General features: G+C 44.4%; 1 protein-coding gene across 1 annotated transcript in view; it reads right to left on the bottom strand.

Moving 5' to 3' along the window:
• LOC115163176 (voltage-dependent T-type calcium channel subunit alpha-1G-like) overlaps positions 1–22,245 on the bottom strand; it is a 214,295-nt gene that overhangs the window by 64,145 nt on the left and 127,905 nt on the right. Inside the window, exons 13-18 of the mRNA XM_029714847.1 lie at positions 17,996–18,089; positions 14,960–15,138; positions 13,649–13,972; positions 12,749–13,035; positions 6,997–7,120; positions 1,050–1,118 (exon numbers count right to left, since the gene is read on the bottom strand). Coding sequence (XP_029570707.1) covers positions 1,050–1,118; positions 6,997–7,120; positions 12,749–13,035; positions 13,649–13,972; positions 14,960–15,138; positions 17,996–18,089 — 1,077 coding nt within the window. The remainder of the gene's footprint in view (positions 1–1,049; positions 1,119–6,996; positions 7,121–12,748; positions 13,036–13,648; positions 13,973–14,959; positions 15,139–17,995; positions 18,090–22,245) is intronic.

A 22,245-nucleotide genomic window follows, 5' to 3' on the forward strand; every position in this document is an offset into this window, starting at 1 on the left:
TTCTCTCTCCCCTTCTCTCTCTCTCCCCCCTTCTCTCTTTCTTTCTATTTAGTCAAATAAGCCTGAGGGCAGATTGATAAGCCTGAGGGCAGATTGATTAGCCTGAGGGCAGATTGATAAGCCTGAGGGCAGATTGATTAGCCTGAGGGCAGATTGATTAGCCTGAGGGCAGATTGATTAGCCTGAGGGCAGATTGATTAGCCTGAGGGCAGATTGATTAGCCTGAGGGCAGATTGATAAGCCTGAGGGCAGATTGTACACAGATCCACTGATGGATATAGGTTTATAAGCAGTCCTAATAAGAGTAGGATTACAAAACTGTTTGGCATTGCTTCACTCTGATTGTAAAGGTTAGGATTTGGGTAAGAATTTTCTAGATCTTTGCCTGTGGGCAACTCCTACCCAACATGTCCTAATATCACCCATAGGGAGTAGAGCTTTAACCTGGCCATTTGGATCAGACCAGACCTATGAAGGTCTTAACTAGAGCCCTTAGGCACAGTGATGAGTCAAGCCCAGGAAGTCTACCCCTCCCTGGGTAGGACATTGCGTGTTTACGAGTTTACCGCTTGATAGGGTATGCTCTGTATGCTCTCGTTGGCTGGCCCTTGCTTCATACTCGTCGCCAAAGCCACTGACTCCAGGTCATCTACAAGTCTCTGCTAGGTAAAGCCCCGCCCTATCTCAGCTCACTGGTCACCATAGCAGCACGCACTCGTAGCACACGCTCCAGCAGGTATATCTCACTGGTCACACCCAAATGCCAATTCTTCCTTTGGACGCCTCTCCTTCCAGTTCTCTGCTGCCAATGACTGGAACAAACTGCAAAAATCTCTGAAGCTGGAGACACTTACCTCCCTCACTAGCTTTAAGCACCAGCTGTCAGAGCAGCTCACAGATCACTGCACCTGTACATAGCTCATCTGTAAATAGCCCATCGATCTACCTCATCCCCATACTGTATTTATTTATTTATCTTGCTTCTTTGCACCCCAGTATGTCTACTTGCACATTGCACAATAAATATGGTCACCTAAGTCCATCCTTACCTTTACAGTCATCTCTGCCACAAAGATCGCTGTGAATATGTAGTTGGATAATGTGAGGAAGATGCGCTCCTGCAGAGAGAGAGAGAGAGAGAAAGAGAAAGAGAGAGACAAAGACAGAGACAGAGAGAGGGAGACATAGAGAGAGAGACAGAGCGAGAGAGACAGAGCGAGAGAGACAGAGCGAGAGAGAGAGAGAGAGAGAGAGAAAGAGAGAGAGAGAGACAAAGAGAGACAAAGAGAGAGAGAGAGCGAGGGAGAGAGAGAAAAAGACAGACAGAGAGAGGGAGACCAAAAGAGAGAGAAAGACAGAGAGAGAGAGAGAGAGAGACAGAGAGACACAATTAGACCTAACCAAATCATGAGAAAACTAAAAGATAATTACTTGACATATTGGAAAGAATTAACAAAAAAACAGAGCAAGCTAGAATGCTATTTGGCCCTAAAAAAAAGAGTACACAGTGGCAGAATACCTGACCACTGTGACTGACCCAAACTTAAGGAAAGCTTTGACTATGTACAGACTCAGTGAGCATAGCCTTGCTATTGAGAAAGGCCGCTGTAGGCAGACCTGGCTCTCAAGAGAAGACAGGCTATGTGCACACTGCCCACAAAACGAGGTGGAAACTGAGCTGCACTTCCTAACCTCCTGCCCAATGTATGACCATATTAGAGACACATATTTCCCTCAGATAACACAGATCCACAAAGAATTAGAAAACAAACCCGATTTAGATTAACTCCCATATTTACTAGGTGAAATACCACAGTGTGCCATCACAGCAGCAAGATTTGTGACCTTTTGCCACAAGAAAAGGGCAACCAGTGAAGAACAAACACTATTGTAAATACAACCCATATTTATGCTTATTTATTTTCCCCTTTGTACTTCGTTACAACACTGCATATATACATAATATGACATTTGAAATGTCTTTATTCTTTTGTAACTTCTGTGAGTGTAATGTTTACTGTTCATTTTGATTGTTTATTTCACTTTTGTTTATTATCTACCTCACTTGCTTTGGCAATGTTAACATATGTTTCTGTCACGTCCTGACCCTTGTAAGAGGTCATTTTCCATAGTAGAGTGGTCAGGGCGTGACAGGTGGGTGTTTTGGGTGGTTTTGGTTTTCTGTTTCATTGTGGGGTTTTCTAGATTTCTATTTCTATGTTTTATTTTCTATGTTTTGGCCAGGTATGGTTTCCAATCAGAGGCAGCTGTCTATCGTTGTCTCTGATTGGAAGCCATACTTAGGCAGCCTGTTTTTCATGTGTGGGTATGGGTAGTTGTTTTCCGTTTTGTATGTTAGTTACCTGACGGAACTGTTGGCTGTCATTTTTGTTATTTTCAGTTTAAGTGTTATCATTAATAAAATATGAGCACTCTACATGCTGCGCCTTGGTCCCCTTTATATGACCCTTGTGACAGTTTCCCATGCCAATAAAGCCCCTTGAATTGAATTGAATTGAGACAGAGAGAGACAGAGAGAAACAGAGACAGAGGTCAGTGTTCTGTTAAGGGGGATGAGAAATTGTTTGGGAATCTAAACAAGGGTTCAGGAAAGAAAACAAGCAGTGTAACCGGACTGCACAGACCCTTGCAACACATACACACACCCTTCAGCGTGGTCAAGTGAATGTGTGTGTTGTGTGTGTTGTATATATGTGTGTGTGAACTTTCATTCCCATGCACTCACGCTTACTTCAGAGTAAGACTAGTTCATATGCACAACAGTTTCTGGGAGTCTTTGCGTTGACATCATAGTTTTGTTGTTTAAGAATTGTTTAAGAGTTCCGTGGGGGACACCAGTCATTCCTATCCTCTGTGACTATGTATTGTTCATAATTAAATTCATTATAAATGAGCAGATCGTGAAATGAAGGGAGGAAGCAGGGAAATGGAAGAGAGAAAGAGACAGAGAGAGAGAGGACAGAGAGAGAGCGACAGAGAGAGAGAGTGAGAGAGAGAAAGGGAGGGCGAGAGAGAGACGGAGGGAGAGAGAGAGAAAGGGAGGGAGAGAGAGAGAGCAAAGTGAGTAATGACAACAGACTAAAAATATGCGCCTGAGTTGCTTCTAAAGTAGTTTAGGATTAACTTTGCTATATATATTCTGACAGTGAGTGAGTGAGAGTGAAGTAGAAATAGAAGGAGAGATTCCAAAAGACAGTGACAGACACAGAGTAAAACATCTCTCTCCCTCCACTCATCTAGTATGTCTCATCCCTCCATCTTCTGCTGAGGCTTGTTGCCTGTCGCCAAATTACTTCCGTATACGGTGAGTTTAGATCCCCGGTCCTTTCCTCTCTCGTCCTCTCCTTCTTCTCTCGTCCTCTCCTTTCCTCTCTCGTCCTCTCTCATCCTCTCCTTCCCTCTCTCGTCCTCTCCTTTCCTCTCTCGTCCTCTCTCATCCTCTCCTTCCCTCTCTCGTCCTCTCCTTCCTCTCTCGTCCTCTCCTTCCTGTCTCGTCCTCTCCTTTCCTCTCTCGTCCTCTCCTTTCCTCTCTCGTCCTCTCCTTCCTCACGTGTCCTCTCCTTCCTTTCTTGTCCTCTCCTTTCCTCTCAGGTCCTCTGCTTCATCTCTCATCCTCTCCTTCCGCTCTCGTCCTCTCCTTTCCGCTCTCGTCCTCTCCTTCCTCTCTCCTTCCTCTCTCGTCCTCTCCTTGCTTTTTCCTCTCTTGTCCTCTCCTGTCCTTTCCTCTCTCGTCCTCTCCTTCCTCTCTCGTCCTCTCCTTCCTCTCTCGTCCTCTCCTTTCATCTCGCGTCCTCTCCTTTCCTCTCTCGTCCTCTCCTTCTTTCTCCTCTCTTGTTCTCTCCTTTCTCCTCTCTCGTCCTCTCCTTCTTTCTCCTCTCCTTCTTTCTCCTCTCTCGTCCTCTCCTTCTTTCTCCTCTCTTGTCCTCTCCTTTCTTTCCTTTCCTTCTCCTCTTCTCTCCTTTCCTATTTTACATCCCTCAACATACAATCAGTTATGAATAAACAGGGGTCGACATTATTCATTATTTTCCAGCCCAGTCAACCTCATAATAACCCTTAAAGATGAAACATTGAATAAATGTCTGTTGTACCATGAATTCATTTCATGAACCAAAGACCAGTAGCTAAGCAGATGTTGTTTGTGGTGGTGTTGAAACATCAAAAGCCTGACAACCACATTGTGAAACGTGGTGCCAAGCTGGAGAATCATTTTTGAGACACTAAAATCAATTATTCACCCAACATTCCACACTAAATGTGATCATTATCAAAGGAGAAATGTATTGTTCTGCAAATGCATAAGAGAAACACATAGCTGTTTCCTGCTGTGTAAAAGGGACAGGTCAAATAAGATCCTGTGGAAGTATGTACAGTGTGGTCTGAAATGATTGACACCCTTGATAAAGATGAGTAAAAATTACTGTTTAAAATAAAGACTTGAAATACCGAGTCATATTCGATGGACAAAAAAAAAAGGGAAATTATATTATTTTATACTAATGCAATTGCTCAGAGAAGGAGATTTTGTTTAACAAGTAATATATTTCTTCTCTCAAAAAGGTATGGGTCCAAATTATTGACACCCGTTTTCAATACCTTTCAATAGGATAACAGCACTGAGCCTTTCTCTAAAATGTTCTATGAGTTGGCGAACACATTGGGAGGGATCTTAGACCATTTATCTGTACAGACTCCTCTAGATCCTTAATATCCTTCATCTGTGTTCATGGATTGCCCTCTTCAATTCAAACCAGAGGTTTTCAATGGTTTTCATGCATTCTTAATTCGAAGCAAAATCCACCACTGGTGTGCGGGGTCAAATAGCTCTATTTTCATGTCATCCCAACAAACGTAAACGCCTGGAGATTACTAAACGCCATTGGCACTTGGATTGAAACTGGTACTTTGATCAGATGACATGAAAAATTGAGCTCTATGGCCAAGTGAATCAGTGGTGGGTATGGCGTCAGAATTAGAATGCATGACCAGAAAATAACCCCATACCTACTGTAAAATATGGTGGTGGATTGTTGATGTTATGAGGCTATTTTGTTTCCACTGCTCTTGGGGCCATTGTTAAGGTCAACGGCATCATCAACTTTTCCCAGTACCAGGATATTTTACCCAAACACCTGGTTGCTTCTGTCAGGAGGCTGAAACTTGGCTGCAAGTGGATCTTCCAGCAAGACAATAACCACAAACACACATCAACATTAACAAAGAAATTGTTAATTGGCCACAAAATCAACATTTTGCAAAGGCCATCTCAGTTTGAATTGGTTATTACATTTTCTATATTTTTTTAACTTTTATTTAATTAGAAAAGTCACTTAAGAACAAATTCTTATTTTCAATGAATGCCTAGGAACAGTGGGTTAACTGCCTTGTTCAGGGGCAGAATAACAGATTTTTACCTTGTCAGCTCGGGGATTCGATCTTGCAACCTTTCGGCAGTTACTAGTCCAACACTCTAACCACTAGGCTACCTGCTGCTCCGTAAGCGCAGACCTAGGATATCAAGGATTTGGAAAGATTCTGTATGGAGGAATGGTCTTAGATCACTTCCAATTCCAATCTCAATATTTTAGAAAAAGGCTCAGTGCCCTTATCTTCGCAAGGTGAAGTATTGAAAGATATTGAAAACAGAGTGGTCAATAATTTTTTACCTCTACCTTTTTCAGAAAACATTATATTACTTGTTAAACAAAATCTTTTTCTGGGAGAATTTGTATTAGAATAAAATAATAAAATATCGCAATATTTTAAAGAAGAAATATAGCTCAGTGTTTTAATTATTTATTTTATAGAGGAATTTTTTCTCATCTTTACAAGGGTGTCAACATATTCGGACCCCACTCTATATATGCAGCAAAATCAATAAACTCCACAGTATTTACTAGTGATCTATAATGACAGAAAAATCTCCAAGGTCTCTACCAAATGCAACTCCCAATCAAGCCTTTTTAGAAAACAAGTAGGTTATCTAATTCAGAGTAAATGGTACAAGGTCTTACTCCCATCGCTTTACAGACAAGTGAAATTGCAAAAAGAGGCTGTGGAAGGCTACTGTACATGAGTAAGTAAGCATGCAGCAAAAGCAATAACTAACTTTTGTTCGTAATAAAACATTGACTAAATCTCTAGTGAATGCAACTCACAATCAAAGCCATTCATTCTAAACCACCAACAGTATATACACACCAGATAAAAACCAATCAGCCACTAACAGTTTACACACAACAGATAAAAACCACTCAGCCAACCAATCAGCCACCAACAGTATATACACACCAGATAAAAACCAATCAGCCATTAACAGTATATACACACCAGATAAAAACCAATCGGCCACCAACAGTATATACACACCAGATAAAAAACAATCAGCCACTAACAGTAAAAACACACCAGATAAAAACCAATCAGCCACTAACAGTATATACACACCAGATAAAAAACAATCAGCCAACCAATCAGCCACCAACAGTATATACACACCAGTTAAAAACCACTCAGCCACCAACAGTATATACACACCAGATTAAAACCAATCAGCCAACCAATCAGCCACCAACAGTATATACACACCAGTTAAAAACCACTCAGCCACCAACAGTATATACACACCAGATAAAAACCACTCAGATTCAGCAGTAACCCTGGCCATTGAGATGGAGGCACAATGACATCAGGTAATGTAGCTACGAGCTCTGTGTGTGTGTGTGTCTGTGTTTGGCCTGCTAGCTATGGTGGGGAGATCTCTGACAGGCAATACAATCTCCATTTGCATCCAATTTCAATAATCACCTCATTACAGGGGCTTGGAATTACAGCGAGAGCACCAAATTAGAAATATATGTGCATCTTAATGTTTTCCACTGATTACAGATGTGTGTGTGTGTGTGTGTGTGTGTGTGTGTGTGTGTGTGTGTGTGTGTGTGTGTGTGTGTGTGTGTGTGTGTGTGTGTCACTCACCACGCTATATGCCTCTATTCTAGGCCTCTCCATGGCGATGGTGATGCAGTTGAGGAAGATGATGACCAGAACGATGTGGTCAAACATCTTGTGGGTTATTATCTTGTTGCATGCCATTCGAAACCTGGAAAACACACACACACACACACACACACACACACACACACACACATCGTCATTCATAAAATAAACATTTATATAATTGGAAAGCACATTATGATGAGAGATGTATATAAGTAAAGTACAACATCCCAGACCGTGGTATGATCTGATCTGACCCTTGTGGTCTAAATTAATAAAACATATTGCACATTAACAATATTGCCCATTCAGAAGTGATGATGTTGGAACCACATACAATCCCTTCTCACATCCACAGTAATTCAACAAACCACAGCTGAATAACTGGCAATTAAGCCTAAGCTTCATTAACTGAAACAGAAATGGGCATAACATACAGAAGATAACCCACTCTGATGGATCCTGTCTGTCATAATGTACAGAAGAGAACCCACTCTGATGGATCCTGTCTGTCATAATGTGCAGAAGAGAACCCACTCTGACGGACCCTGTCTGTCATAATGTACAGAAGAGAACCCACTCTGATGGATCCTGTCTGTCATAATGTGCAGAAGAGAACCCACTCTGACGGATCCCGTCTGTCATAATGTACAGAAGAGAACCCACTCTGTTGGATCCTGTCTGTCATAATGTATAGAAGAGAACCCACTCTGTTGGATCCTGTCTGTCATAATGTACAGACGAGAACCCACTCTGACGGATCCTGTCTGTCATAATGTATAGAAGAGAACCCACTCTGATGGATCCTGTCTGTCATAATGTGCAGAAGAGAACCCACTCTGACGGATCCTGTCTGTCATAATGTACAGAAGAGAACCCACTCTGATGGATCCTGTCTGTCATAATGTACAGAAGAGAACCCACTCTGACAGATCCAGTCTGTCAAAATGTACAGAAGAGAACCCACTCTGACGGATCCTGTCTGTCATAATGTACAGAAGAGAACCCACTCTGACGGATCCTGTCTGTCATAATGTACAGAAGAGAACCCACTCTGACGGATCCTGTCTGTCATAATGTACAGAAGAGAACCCACTCTGATGGATCCTGTCTGTCATAATGTACAGAAGAGAACCCACTCTGACGGATCCTGTCTGTCATAATGTATAGAAGAGAACCCACTCTGATGGATCCTGTCTGTCATAATGTGCAGAAGAGAACCCACTCTGACGGATCCTGTCTGTCATAATGTACAGAAGAGAACCCACTCTGATGGATCCTGTCTGTCATAATGTACAGAAGAGAACCCACTCTGACAGATCCAGTCTGTCAAAATGTACAGAAGAGAACCCACTCTGTTGGATCCTGTCTGTCATAATGTACAGAAGAGAACCCACTCTGACGGATCCTGTCTGTCATAATGTACAGAAGAGAACCCACTCTGACGGATCCTGTCTGTCATAATGTACAGAAGAGAACCCACTCTGATGGATCCTGTCTGTCATAATGTACAGAAGAGAACCCACTCTGACGGATCCTGTCTGTCATAATGTACAGAAGAGAACCCACTCTGATGGATCCTGTCTGTCATAATGTATAGAAGAGAACCCACTCTGATGGATCCGGTCTGTTATAATGTACAGAAGAGAACCCACTCTGACGGATCCTGTCTGAAATAATGAACAGAAGACAACAACAGCTCTGTCCCTCCAATCTGTTTAATCTTCAGCCAAGCAATCATCATGATTTTTTTATTTTTTTATTTCACTTTTATTTAACCAGGTAGGCTAGTTGCAGCTGCGACCTGGCCAAGATAAAGCATAGCAATTCGACACATACAACAACACAGAGTTACACATGGAATAAACAAAATATACAGTCAATAATACAGTAGAACAAAAGAAAACAAAAAGTCTATATACAGTGAGTGCAAATGAGGTAAGTTAAGGCAATAAATAGGCCATGGTGGCGAAGTAATTACAATAAAGCAATGAAATACTGGAATGGTAGATGTGCAGAAGATGAATGTGCAAGTAGAGATACTGGGGTGCAAAGAAGCAAGATAAATAAATAAATACAGTATGGGGATGAGGTAGGTAGATAGATGGGTTGTTTACAGATGGGCTATGTACAGGTGCAGTGATCTGTGAGCTACTCTGACAGCTGGTGCTTAATAAAGCTAGTGAGGAAGATATGGGTTTCCAGCTTCAGAGATTTTTAAAGTTCGTTCCAGTCATTGGCAGCAGAGAACTGGAAGGAAAGACGACCAAAGGAGGAATTGGCTTTGGGTGTGACCAGTGAGATATACCTGCTGGAGCACGTGCTACGAGTGGGTGCTGCTATGGTGACCAGTGAGCTGAGATAAGGTGGGGCTTTACCTAGCAGAGACTTGTAGATAACCTGTAGCCAGTGGGTTTGGCGATGAGTATGAAGCGAGGGCCAACCAACGAGAGCGTACAGGTCACAATGGTGGGTAGTGTATGGGGCTTTGGTGACAAAACGGATGGCACTGTGATAGACTGCATCCAGTTTGTTGAGTAGAGTGTTGGAGGCTATTTTATATATGACATCACCGAGTTCGAGGATCGGTAGGATGGTCAGTTTTACGAGGGTATGTTTGGCAGCATGAGTGAAGGATGCTTTGTTGCGATATAGGAAGCCAATTCTAGATTTAATTTTGGATTGGAGATGTTTAATGTGAGTCTGGAAGGAGAGATTACAGTCTAACCAGACACCCAGGTATTTGTAGTTGACCACGTATTCTAAGTCAGAGCCGTCCAGAGTAGTGATGCTGGACGGGCAGGCAGGTGCGGGCAGTGATCGATTGAATGGCATGCATTTAGTTTTACTTGCGTTTATGAGCAGTTGGAGGCCACAGATGGAGAGTTGTATGGCATTGAAGCTCGTCTGGAGGTTAGTTAGCACAGTGTCCAAAGAAGGACCAGAAGTATACAGAATGGTGTCGTCTGCGTAGAGGTGGATCAGAGAATCATCAGCAGCAAGAGCGACATCATTGATGTATACAGAGAAGAGAGTCGGCCTGAGAATTGAACCCTGTGGCACACCCATAGAGACTGCCAGAGGTCCGGACAACAGGCCCTCCGATTTGACACACTGAACTCTGTCAGAGAAGTAGTTGGTAAACCAGGCGAGGCAATAATTTGAGAAACCAAGGCTGTCGAGTCTGCCAATGATGACAGACAGTGTGTTTGTGTTTGTGTCTGTGTGTACAAGTTTTTGTGTCTGCATGTGTGTTTGACTAGACCCATCATTATCTACACTAGATGACCTAAATCCTCTCATCTCTGCATGCTAGATCTCATTGTTGAAGTATCCATCATGTATTCATTATGTGGACCAGGGACGTTATGCTAACTCCCACGATAGGATGTTGACTGTATCCTCCATGTTAGGGTGAGACGGGGAGGCAGGCAGGCAGGCAGGCAGGCAGGCAGGCAGGCAGGCAGGCAGACAGACAGACAGACAGACAGACAGACAGACAGACAGACAGACAGACAGACAGACAGACAGACAGACAGCACCCGTCAGATCATAACTTTATTTCAGTGCTTGATCATCGATGAATAAAAAGCATCTGACATCTATCTATATATCTGACATCTATCTATCTAAAGATCTGACATCTATCTATATATCTGACATCTATCTAAAGATCTGACATCTATCTATATATCTGACATCTATCTATATATCTGACATCTATCTATATATCTGACATCTATCTAAATATCTGACATCTTCATGATAGCCCTGAGGATTCAGATACGGTTATCTGTGCTCTTTGGACTGTCAGTGTTTGACAGTAGGCATATTCATGAGTTTATGTTCGTGGACATTTTCATTATACCTTTTAACTTTTTCAAATTAACCTTGCTTTTCATTCAGAATGTTGACAACCTGGGTGCTAGAACTATTTCTTCCTTAGCCAACGACTGTAGCTATACCAAAGATTACTAACTGCTTGTGGAGGTGAATGGAGGTCCGTTGTCCATGTTGAACAGCTGACTACAGTTTCCCACTGAGCCTCTGTCTCCTGATAGAAACAGGTGGGTGTCTGGCTCTGTACAAAATGGCCAAAATGGACGCCACCACATGGATGTCAATTAAGGCAGCCCCCCCCACTGCTCTGATTAAGAGGGGTTGGGTTAAATGTAGAAGACGCATTTCAGTTGAATGCATTCAGATGTACAACTGACTAGGTATGTCACTTCCCCTTTTCCATTCCACACAGTGCCTGTGTCCTCAGTGTCACTGTTAGAACAGGACACTGGGTTCTACCATGGGAACTGTTAGAACAGCACACTGGGTTCTACCACGGCCACTGTTAGAACAGGACACTGGGTTCTACCATGGGAACTGTTAGAACAGCACACTGGGTTCTACCACAGCCACTGTTAGAACAGGACACTGGGTTCTACCATGGGAACAGTTCGGACAGCACACTGGGTTCTACCACGGCCACTGTTAGAACAGGACACTGGGTTCTACCATGGGAACTGTTAGAACAGCACACTGGGTTCTACCACGGCCACTGTTAGAACAGGACACTGGGTTCTACCATGGGAACTGTTAGAACAGCACACTGGGTTCTACCACGGCCACTGTTAGAACAGGACACTGGGTTCTACCATGGGAACTGTTAGAACAGCACACTGGGTTCTACCACGGCCACTGTTAGAACAGGACACTGGGTTCTACCATGGGAACTGTTAGAACAGCACACTGGGTTCTACCACGGCCACTGTTAGAACAGGACACTGGGTTCTACCATGGGAACTGTTAGGACAGAACACTACGTTCTACCATGGGAACTGTTAGGGCAGAACACTACGTTCTACCATGGGATCTGTTAGGGCAGAACACTACGTTCTACCATGGGAACAGTTCGGACAGAACACTGTGTTCTACCATGGGATCTGTTAGGGCAGAACACTGGGTTCTACCATGGGAACAGTTCGGACATAACACTGTGTTCTACCATGGGAACTGTTAGGGCAGAACACTGGGTTCTACCATGGGAACAGTTAGGACAGAACACTGTGTTCTACCATGGGAACAGTTAGGACAGGACAGTGGGTTCTACCATGGCCATCGAGGGATTCTACTGTCAACACAACACTGTGAGACAGCCACCTCTAGAAGGAGTTTAAGGAGTAAAGGAGGAGAGGGAGAGAGAAAAGGGGGAGAACAGGGGGAGAAAAGTAGAAAAGAGGAGGAGGAGGAGTCACGAGTATGTGGAAGAAGAGGAGAGAGGAGGAGAGGGAGGGTAGAGAATGGGTGGGCTTTTGTTGTGGAATTACTAAAGCTCTGGGCTGGAGAATGCTGACTAAGGCTAAGGTGTGAAACGTCTTTTCCAACCGGAAGCACACACACACACACACATTCTCCACCAGGCCCGAGAATCATACATTCAGACACAGTTCAAAGCCACAGAGGCTGAATGGGAGCGATGGAGGAAAGGAGGGAGGGAAGGAAGGAGGGAGGGAGGGATAATATCTCAAACAGAGTGAGACCTTAAGATGGAGAATGAAGCATGATATGCAAAGATGAGTAGGGATGAGATCATAGTGTAATTACATCACATTAAATCACTGTGTGTGTGTGTGTGTGTGTGTGTGTGTGTGTGTGTGTGTGTGTGTGTGTGTGTGTGTGTGTGTGTGTGTGTGTGTGTGTGTGTGTGTGTGTGTGTGTGTATTTGCATGTGTCTCACCTGGAGTCTGGGGGTAATATGTACAGGGACCAGGTATCTCTCTTTCGACACCACTCAGGCTGTTTCCTCTCCAGCCAGCGTGACAGCCTGGCGAAACGACCCACAACCTCCTCCTCTGCTGCTTCGTCCTCTGTGTTGTCCTCGAGGGAGAGCTGTGTCTGGGCCAGGGCCCCTCTAGGGGCCGGAGTGCCTTTCCCGTTACAGTCACTGTGTTCTGGGGCTCTCAGGCCTCCTAGCGAGGGGGGTCTGGAGCTGTGTATACTGGCTGAGCGATACAGGAAGGGCACCTAGAGTTTTACAACCATGGTTAACACAGTAATTTATAGGTACTTGAAGGCATTTTAAAACACTCAAGAAAGTGGTTCTATCCAGTGATAACTGCGTAAAACGGACTATCAATAATATTAGGGCAGTGTTTAGGGGGACAGGTCTATAGATCCCCTGGTCTGTGTGTGTGTGTGTGTGTGTGTGTGTGTGTGTGTGTGTGTGCTTGTGCGTGTTGAACTATTCTTGTGAAGTCCCCACGAGAATAGTAAACAAACAAATTTGACCAACTGGGGACATTTTGTTAGTCTCCACAAGGTCAAATGCTATTTCTATGGGGTTTAGGGTTAAGGTTAGAATTAGTGTTAGGGTCAGAATTACGTTAAGGGTTATGGTTAGGAGTTAGGTTTATGTTTAGGAGCAAGGGTTAGGGTTAGGAGTTAGGTTTATGTTTAGGAGCAAGGGTTAGGGTTAGGAGTTAGGTTTATGTTTAGGAGCAAGGGTTAGGGTTAGGGTAAGGAGTTAGGTTTATGTTTATGAGCAAGGGTTAGGGTTAGGGTAAGGAGTTAGGTTTATGTTTAGGAGCAAGGGTTAGGGTTAGGGCAAGGTTAGCTGTACAAGACTGTGTGTGTTCACCTGTAGCAGTATGTCAGGGGCCAGGTCTATGGACCCCCTAGTCTCCACAGACTCCATCCTCCTGTGTCGGTGTTGGGACTGGGACATGGAGTCGGTACGACACAGGGACACATCATCCCCCTCCGATGTCCCCCCTCCTCCCCCCTCATCATCCTCTGAACTGGACCCACCCTCTCCGGAGAGGAGCGACCGCCGTTCGCCAGACTGACGCTTTGTTCGTTTGAGCGAAGGGGCACGGCCTACGCTGTTCCAGCTTGATCTACGGCTGGTCCAGCCAGAGGTGGAGCTCCACGGGGCGTAAGGGGAGGTGCTATGGGCACTGATCTGGAGAGAAAGAGATGGTGGGTGGAGAGAAAGAGAGAAGGTATGAACAACAAAAAGAAAGCCAGATGAAGTAAACAAATTCCCTTTTTAGGGAACGTTTGTAACCCTTGGGGAACGTTTGTAACTCTTAGTGAATTTTTGTTAAAAAAAATAAAACTAAAGTATATTACATTTTAGGATGTTGTTACTACAGGTTTTTGTCTTAATCCTCAGAGTCTCCTCAATGCCAAGCTGTGTTGTTGTCTTAGGGCTCTCTTTATGTAGTGTTGTGGTTTCTCTCTTGTCATGATGTGTGTTTTCTCCCACTTTTTTTCATCCCAGCCCCCGTCCCCGCAGTAGGCCTTTTGCCTCTTGGTAGGCTATCTTTGTAAATAAGAATTTGTTCTGAATTGACTTGCCTAGTTAAATAAAGGTAAAAAATATATATATATATACAAAAAAATTATAATAAAAATGCTCAAAAGTCATTACTATGGCTTTTACTATTGTAGTTGGCATCAGTCATAGCTGGCATCAGTTATAGCTGGCATCAGTCACAGCTGGCATCAGTCTCAACTGGCATCAGTCTCAACTGGCATTGGTCATAACTGATATCAGTCATAGCTGGCATCAGTCATAGCTGGCATTAGTCACAGCTGGCATCAGTCTCAACTGGCATCAGTCTCAACTGGCATCGGTCATAACTGATATCAGTCATAGCTGGCATCAGTCACAGCTGGCATCAGTCTCAACTGGCATCAGTCATAACTGGCATCAGTCACAACTGGCATCAGTCACAACTGGCATCAGTCACAACTGGCATCAGTAAGTAGCCAGAGAGTTGAGCTGATGACAGGTCATATTAATCATCATAAATGTCTTCTTGAACATCATCCATACAGGTTAGACTGAATATCTACAGTCTTAGTTGTTGTGCACACAGAGCCTAATGTATGGGTTCCTGGGAGGATCCAGTTGATCGATAGTGTACTTGTGGAATACACTAACCGGAGACTTGTTGTAGCAGTCTAGGTCCATGGAGACGTTGCTGCCGCGTTGGGACTCATAGCCCAGAGCAGGGTCAACCACGGCGGGCAGCTTGGGAACCGGCATGGGGGTGGCAGCAGTGTGGGTGATCAGAGGAGGGGTCAGACTGGTCTTCAGGTCAACATGACCGTTTATAGGGACTACTGGAGGGGAGAGGGAGGGGGAGAAAGAGAGGAAAGTGAGAGGAAGGCGGGAGAGGTGGCAGGAGGGAAGGAAAGGAGTAAAGGTGAAACGAGGATGGACAAAAATAGAGAGAGAGAGGTAGAGAAAGAAGGCTCAGTGAAAGGGGGAACATGGAAGGATAGAGAATGGTGGGGAGGACCCAATTATAAGATTATCTCTAATGTGAGAAGGAGGAAATGTTTAAACATGGATGTCTTACTGTTCTCCACTACATCAATATTTCTCTAATCTGACAAGATGTGTGCATGGGGGAATATTATTTTCAACAGCCAGATGAATGCATGACACAGAGAGGACGAATTCATCTTTCATCTATCTCAGTTGGTGTGCGTCTTTAAACTTCTGCCTTCCTCCCTCATTGTCTTCCTCTCGCCCACTCCTCCTCTCTCTCTCTCGGCTTCACCCTCTCCTATCTCTCGCTCCCCAATTGTGTCTCCCTCCCTCCCTCCCTCCACTGTGCTTAAACAGCTCTTCTAACCGCTACATGAGTTAATCTGAAGTAGTTTAAAATTGTCGTAGCGTTGGGGAGTTGTTCTCCTCTGTACTATGTAGATACAGCATCAGGAATAATTTATGTCTTTTAGCTGTAGCAGAATGTCGCTGTGTGATTTGGTTGTGCTCTGTGTGTGTGTGTGTGTGTGTGTGTGTGTGTGTGTGTGTGTGGTGTGTGTGTGCTTACGCATGTGTCTGTATGTGTGTGCGAGAAAAATGCATGCCCATCCAATGTGGGACACATTTATACAGCTATGGAGAAGATTTTCATCATCATGTGATATTTTCATAAAAGACCAATTGCGTCTACATATACTGCTCAAAAAAATAAAGGGAACACTTAAATAACACATCCTAGATCTGAATGAAAGAAATAATCTTATTAAATACTTTTTTCTTTACATAGTTGAATGTGCTGACAACAAAATCACACAAAAATAATCAATGGAAATCCAATTAATCAACCCATGGAGGTCTGGATTTGGAGTCACACTCAAAATGAAAGTGGAAAACCACACTACAGGCAGATCCAACTTTGATGTAATGTCCTTAAAACAAGTCAAAATGAGGCTCAGTAGTGTGTGTGGCCTCCACGTGCCTGTATGACCTCCCTACAACACCTGGGCATGCTCCTGATGAGGTGGCGGATGGTCTCCTGAGGGATCTCCTCCCAGACCTGGACTAAAGCATCCGCCAACTCCTGGACAGTCTGTGGGTGCAACGTGGCATTGGTGGATGGAGCGAGACATGATGTCCCAGATGTGCTCAATTGGATTCAGGTCTGGGGAACGGGCAGGCCAGTCCATAGCATCAATGCCTTCCTCTTGCAGGAACTGCTGACACACTCCAGCCACATGAGGTCTAGCATTGTCTTGCATTAGGAGGAACCCAGGGCCAACCGCACCAGCATATGGTCTCACAAGGGGTCTGAGGATCTCATCTCGGTACCTAATGGCAGTCAGGCTACCTCTGGCGAGCACATGGAGAGCTGTGCAGCCCCCCAAAGAAATGCCACCCCACACCATGACTGACCCACTGCCAAACCGGTCATGCTGGAGGATGTTGCAGGCAGCAGAACGTTCTCCACGGCGTCTCCAGACTCTGTCACGTCTGTCACATGTGCTCAGTGTGAACCTGCTTTCATCTGTGAACAGTGGCGAATTTGCCAATCTTGGTGTTCTCTGGCAAATGCCAAACGTCCTGCACGGTGTTGGGCTGTAAGCACAACCCCCACCTGTGGACGTCGGGCCCTCATACCACCCTCATGGAGTCTGTTTCAGACCGTTTGAGCAGACACATGCACATTTGTGGCCTGCTGGAGGTCATTTTGCAGGGCTCTGGCAGTGCTTCTCCTGCTCCTCCTTGCAAAAAGGCGGAGGTAGCGGTCCTGCTGCTGGGTTGTTGCCCTCCTACGGCCTCCTCCACGTCTCCTGATGTACTGGCCTGTCTCCTGGTAGCGCCTCCATGCTCTGGACACTACGCTGACAGACACAGCAAACCTTCTTGCCACAGCTCGCATTGATGTGCCATCCTGGATGAGCTGCACTACCTGAGCCACTTGTGTGGGTTGTAGACTCCGTCTCATGCAACCACTAGAGTGAAAGCACCGCCAGCATTCAAAAGTGACCAAAACATCAGCCAGGAAGCATAGGAACTGAGAAGTGGTCTGTGGTCCCCACCTGCAGAACCATTCCTTTATTGGGGGTGTCTTGCTAATTGCCTATCATTTCCACCTGTTGTCTATTCCATTTGCACAACAGCATGTGAAATGTATTGTCAATCAGTGTTGCTTTCTAAGTGGACAGTTTGATTTCACAGAAGTGTAATGAGCAGTATACTTACATTTTATTAAGTATACGTTGGTTGTTTTTTGTTGTTGGTAAATTTCAATTTACCTCAGAATAATTTCTAACAGTGTAGCTGTATGGTTGAGTGGATGAAATACTAATGAAATGTACGATCTTACTGCCTCTCCTGTTTCTAATCTAAATAAAGGTGGAATTGCACAAAAATAATATTCTTCCTCGTCACTTATCATCAATCAATAGTTAGGCTACGAACCACTTGCATTTCTAAACCACTGATTGTCTGAGACACACAATGTTTGTGTTTTGTTGCCTTTTACAGCGCATGTAACCCGTTCTTCGTATCATAAAACGTACATTGGGTTTCATTCAAACACCCTCCAAACACCAGATCTCAATAGCTGCACTACTTTCCATGGTTTCATTACACAATCATGGTGCTTTGAGTCTTTCTAGTTTTACAGTATAGAAGTGCAATTAAATGTATATAATTTGTGTGTGTGTGTGTGTGTCTCACCTGGGGAGCCAGACACATCCTTTCCACTGCCGTTCACGTCCTCCATACTCCTCGATGATAAATCAGCCTCCGACACTGACTTGGAGTCTTCTCCCTACACACACACACACACACACACACACACACACACACACACACACATGCGCGCGCACGCACACACACACACACACACGCACACGCACACACACACACACGCACACACACACACGCACATATGCACACACACACACACACACTCAAACACACACACACAAATAGAAGTCAAAATATGGTTATTTTTTTAAAGGGCAAGTCAGGGAGTGGGCAGTAATAGCCTGTATGGAAGCCAGACAGAGAATGATGAAGCTGCCTCGACACACTGATCTTGGGTCAGTTTTGCCTACATCCCCTAATGCTAATTGTCTGTGTATAGGAAGGATGAGCTGATCCTAGATCTGTGTCTAAGTGCAACTTCTCCCCGTAGCCAGGCAGGCTGGTGAGGGTGGGGGCTCCCTGCCCTCAGAGTTCACAGGTTACTAGGACAAGAGGGCAGAGGTTAGAGAAGGAGGGAGAGACATCGATGGAGGGCAGCTCTGTCAAAACACTTTGTTAGCTAACATGCACGGGCAGTAGATAACATGTTGTCTGTGACCACACTGAAACACACAGCGCACACAGGAACACCTATACATGTATGAACACACACACTTATGTGTACGCATCCAAGCACATAGGCTACACACAGACAACGACACATAGTTGAAGTCGGAAGTTTACATACACCTTAGCCAAATACATTTCAACTCAGTTTTTCACAGTTCCTGACATTTAATCCTAGCAAAAATTCCCTGTGTTAGGTCAGTTAGGATCACCACTTTATTTTAAGAATGTAAAATGTCAGAATAACAGTAGAGAGAATGATTTAATTTCAGGTTTTATTTCTTTCATGACATTCCCAGTGGGTCAGAAGTTTACATACACTCAATTCGTATTTGGTAGCATTGCCTTTAAATTGTTGACCTTGGGTCAAACGTTTCGGGTAGCCTTCCACAAGCTTCCCACAATAAGTTGGGTGAACTTTGGCCCATTCCTCCTGACAGACCTGGTGTAACTGAGTCAGGTTTGTAGGCCTCCTTGCTCGCACACACATTTTCAGTTCTGCCCACAAGTTTTCTCTTGGATTGAGGTCAGGGTTTTGTGATTGCCACTCCAATAACTTGACTTTGTTGTCCTTAAAGGCACAGTCAACTTAGTGTATGTAAACTTCTGATCCACTGGAATTGTGATACAGTGAATTATAAGTGAAATAATCCGTCTGTAAACAACTGTTGGAAAAATTACTTGCGTCATGCACAAAGTAGATGTCCTAACTGACTTGCCAAAACTATAGTTTGTTAACAAGAAATTTGTGGAGTGGTTGAAAAATATATATATGTTTTGTACACTGAGTGTACAAAACATTAAGGACACCTACTCTCTTGACATGTCCAGGTGAATTCAGGTGGAAGCTATGATCCCTTATTGATGTCACTTGTTAAATCCACTTCAATCAAGTGAATATAGATGTAGATGAAGGGGGAGAAGACAGATTTTTAAACCTTGAGACATGGATTGTGTACGTGTCATTCAAAGGGTGATTGCGCAAGAGAAAACATTTAAGGTTTTGGTAGTAGGTGCCAGGTACAACGTTTTGTTTCAAGAACTGCAATGCTGCAAGGTATTTCACCCTCAACAGTTTCCCGTGTGCATCAAGATTGGTCCACCATCCAAAGGACATTCAGCCAACTTGAAACAACTGTGGGAAGCATTTGAGTCAACAAGGGGTTGCATCCCTGTGGAATGCTTTCAACACAAAAAGCAAGTTCTGCAGGCTCTAGTTTTGTCTAATCTTGATTATTGTCCAGTCGTGTGGTCCAGTACTGCAAGGAAATACCTAGTTAATCTGCAGCTTGTGGTTGAACAACGAGTTTTAGTGACACATACACTTCCATATACTTCCGACTTCAACTGTAGACTCTCACACAACTTCACAAGGATCACATTGCATCTCCAAATTCACCGTCCAAATTGAAGGTCCAAATTGACTGTTCAAATTGAAGGTTCAAATTGACCGTCCAAATTGACCGTCCAAATTGAATATCTCATATTTCCTGTTACTTAGGGCACTGGCACCATTAGAGAAGTTGCCGTAATATGAGTTATCATATTATAGGGACAGATTGTCGGTTTCAGACTGCTTTCCTGTGACAGACCAGAGAGACATGGAACGGTGCAGAGAGGGAGGGGGGATCACTCTGTGAAGATAAACAGAGCTATTTCTACCCGTCAGGGTTGGGTATGACGGGTCAACCCCATGCCTATCTAAGCCCCGTAAACACATGCATTCTACAGAGCTTCAGTGTGGTCTGATGCACAGACGGGAGAGAACACACACACACACACAACCTTCTAATACAAATCATCCACCCAGTGAGTTTGTCAGAACGACAGAACTGTTTGTTCCCTGTTTTGTTCCCTCCTTGTCCTCTATCTCTCTCTCGCTCTTCCTACATTTACAGTAACATGTTCCTCTCTTGCCACCTTTCTGTTTTCGCTCTCCCTTTTTCTCTCTCCATCTCTACGGCCAGTATCTAGTCTATAGCAGTGATATGGAGTAGTTATTCATATATTCACAGTGGGTGTGGTTTCTATAGCAGTGATATGCAGTAGTTATTCATATATTCACAGTGGGTGTGGTTTCTATAGCAGTGATATGCAGTAGTTATTCATATATTCTCAGTGGGTGGGGTTTCTATAGAAGTGTCTAAATATCGAAATCTCAATTTCTCTCATCAAACAAATGGCTTTCTTCACCTCGTGGTGCATGTGAGTGTGTTCCTTCTCCACGTGTGAGTGTGTGTGTGCGTGCACCTTGCGTGTGTGAACCTATCAGACCTGATTTCCTGAACCGTCTAGGAGAGAGGGGCGGTAATGAACTAGCCAGCCAATCAGTCCTAGGCCTATACCTGCAGCCAATCAGCCCTAGGCCTAAACCCCTAAATCTCTGACTCAGAGAGAGGATAGGACGTACACTAGCAGGGTGAAAACAGTGCTGACCATTCAGACGAAGGATCGAGGATCTATCTGCGATGTCTCCCATTGGTTTTTAAATCAGCGGGTTAATGCTTGTTGTTAAATTAAAATGTGGTTGAGGAGAGTCTTCAGCAGCAAATAGGTGGTGTACAGTAGAAACCAATTGGAGAATTGCAACGTCTCCAAAACCCACACCACCAACAGAGAGGACTAAGCTACAGACAGCTAAAACCACAACAGGAAAACAGTGCAGGTCAGAATATGCAACAAACATAGCAGGTCAGATGCCTGAAGCTGAACTGAACACAGATTATATTATACTTTTCTCTCAGTGAACAACAAACACACCAATTAATAAAACAGATGTGGCAGGACAAGCTCATCAGAGCCTCAGCACAAAGCATTGTGGGCACTAGCGGTTCTGGGGAGGGGGGGGGGTCCAGTGCCCCTGTGACAACAATTTTGGACCCCCTTGTGGCCCCCCTAAATGTGGAGTATGAAATAATTTTTACATAACTCATTTTTGCTATCGTTCTTTTTTTATATCCGTTATTAGACAGTGGCAACGATGATGATTATGAACATGGTATTTTGCCTGCTAATGCCTGCAATGCAGTGAAGATATGACAACAATAACGTCTAATGTAACTGGACCCTTTAACAGTACAACTGGCCACAGCTTGGCATCCCCAGTTGAAATTATCTAGAACCGCCACTGATTGGGGGGGGATTGGCTATTTTGTGATTTGGGCTGGAGTACACTTCTAACAACTCATGGTGGGCACGCAAAGCATTGTGGGTACCCAGACTCCTCACCTCCCCATTGGCAACTGAGTAGGCCCGGGGGGTGAAGGGTCTACTCTGTGGTTTGGGCTGGAGTACACTTCTAACAACTCATGGTGGGCACGCATAGCATTGTGAATACCCGGACTCCTCCCCAGGGAGGGAAAGGGAAGAGGGTTCAGCTCCATTCCTCTAGTGTGACAGAGTGTGACAGAGTGTGACACATAGTGCCTGGGTGTGTGTGTTGCTCTGTATATGTGTGTATGAGATGTGTGTGGTACTCACGGTGGGCCCAACACTAGGCCAGGGGCCCAGCTGATTCTCCCAGACCCCTGAGACCACTGTAGAGAGAGGGACAGCCCAGTAAGGCCTGTATGGAAGGGACCCTAGCTGGGGCCTCCTATGTGGATGCAGCC

Source organism: Salmo trutta, chromosome 2 (genome assembly GCF_901001165.1).
Source record: "Salmo trutta chromosome 2, fSalTru1.1, whole genome shotgun sequence".
In the NCBI taxonomy this organism is placed as follows: Eukaryota; Metazoa; Chordata; class Actinopteri; order Salmoniformes; family Salmonidae; genus Salmo; species Salmo trutta.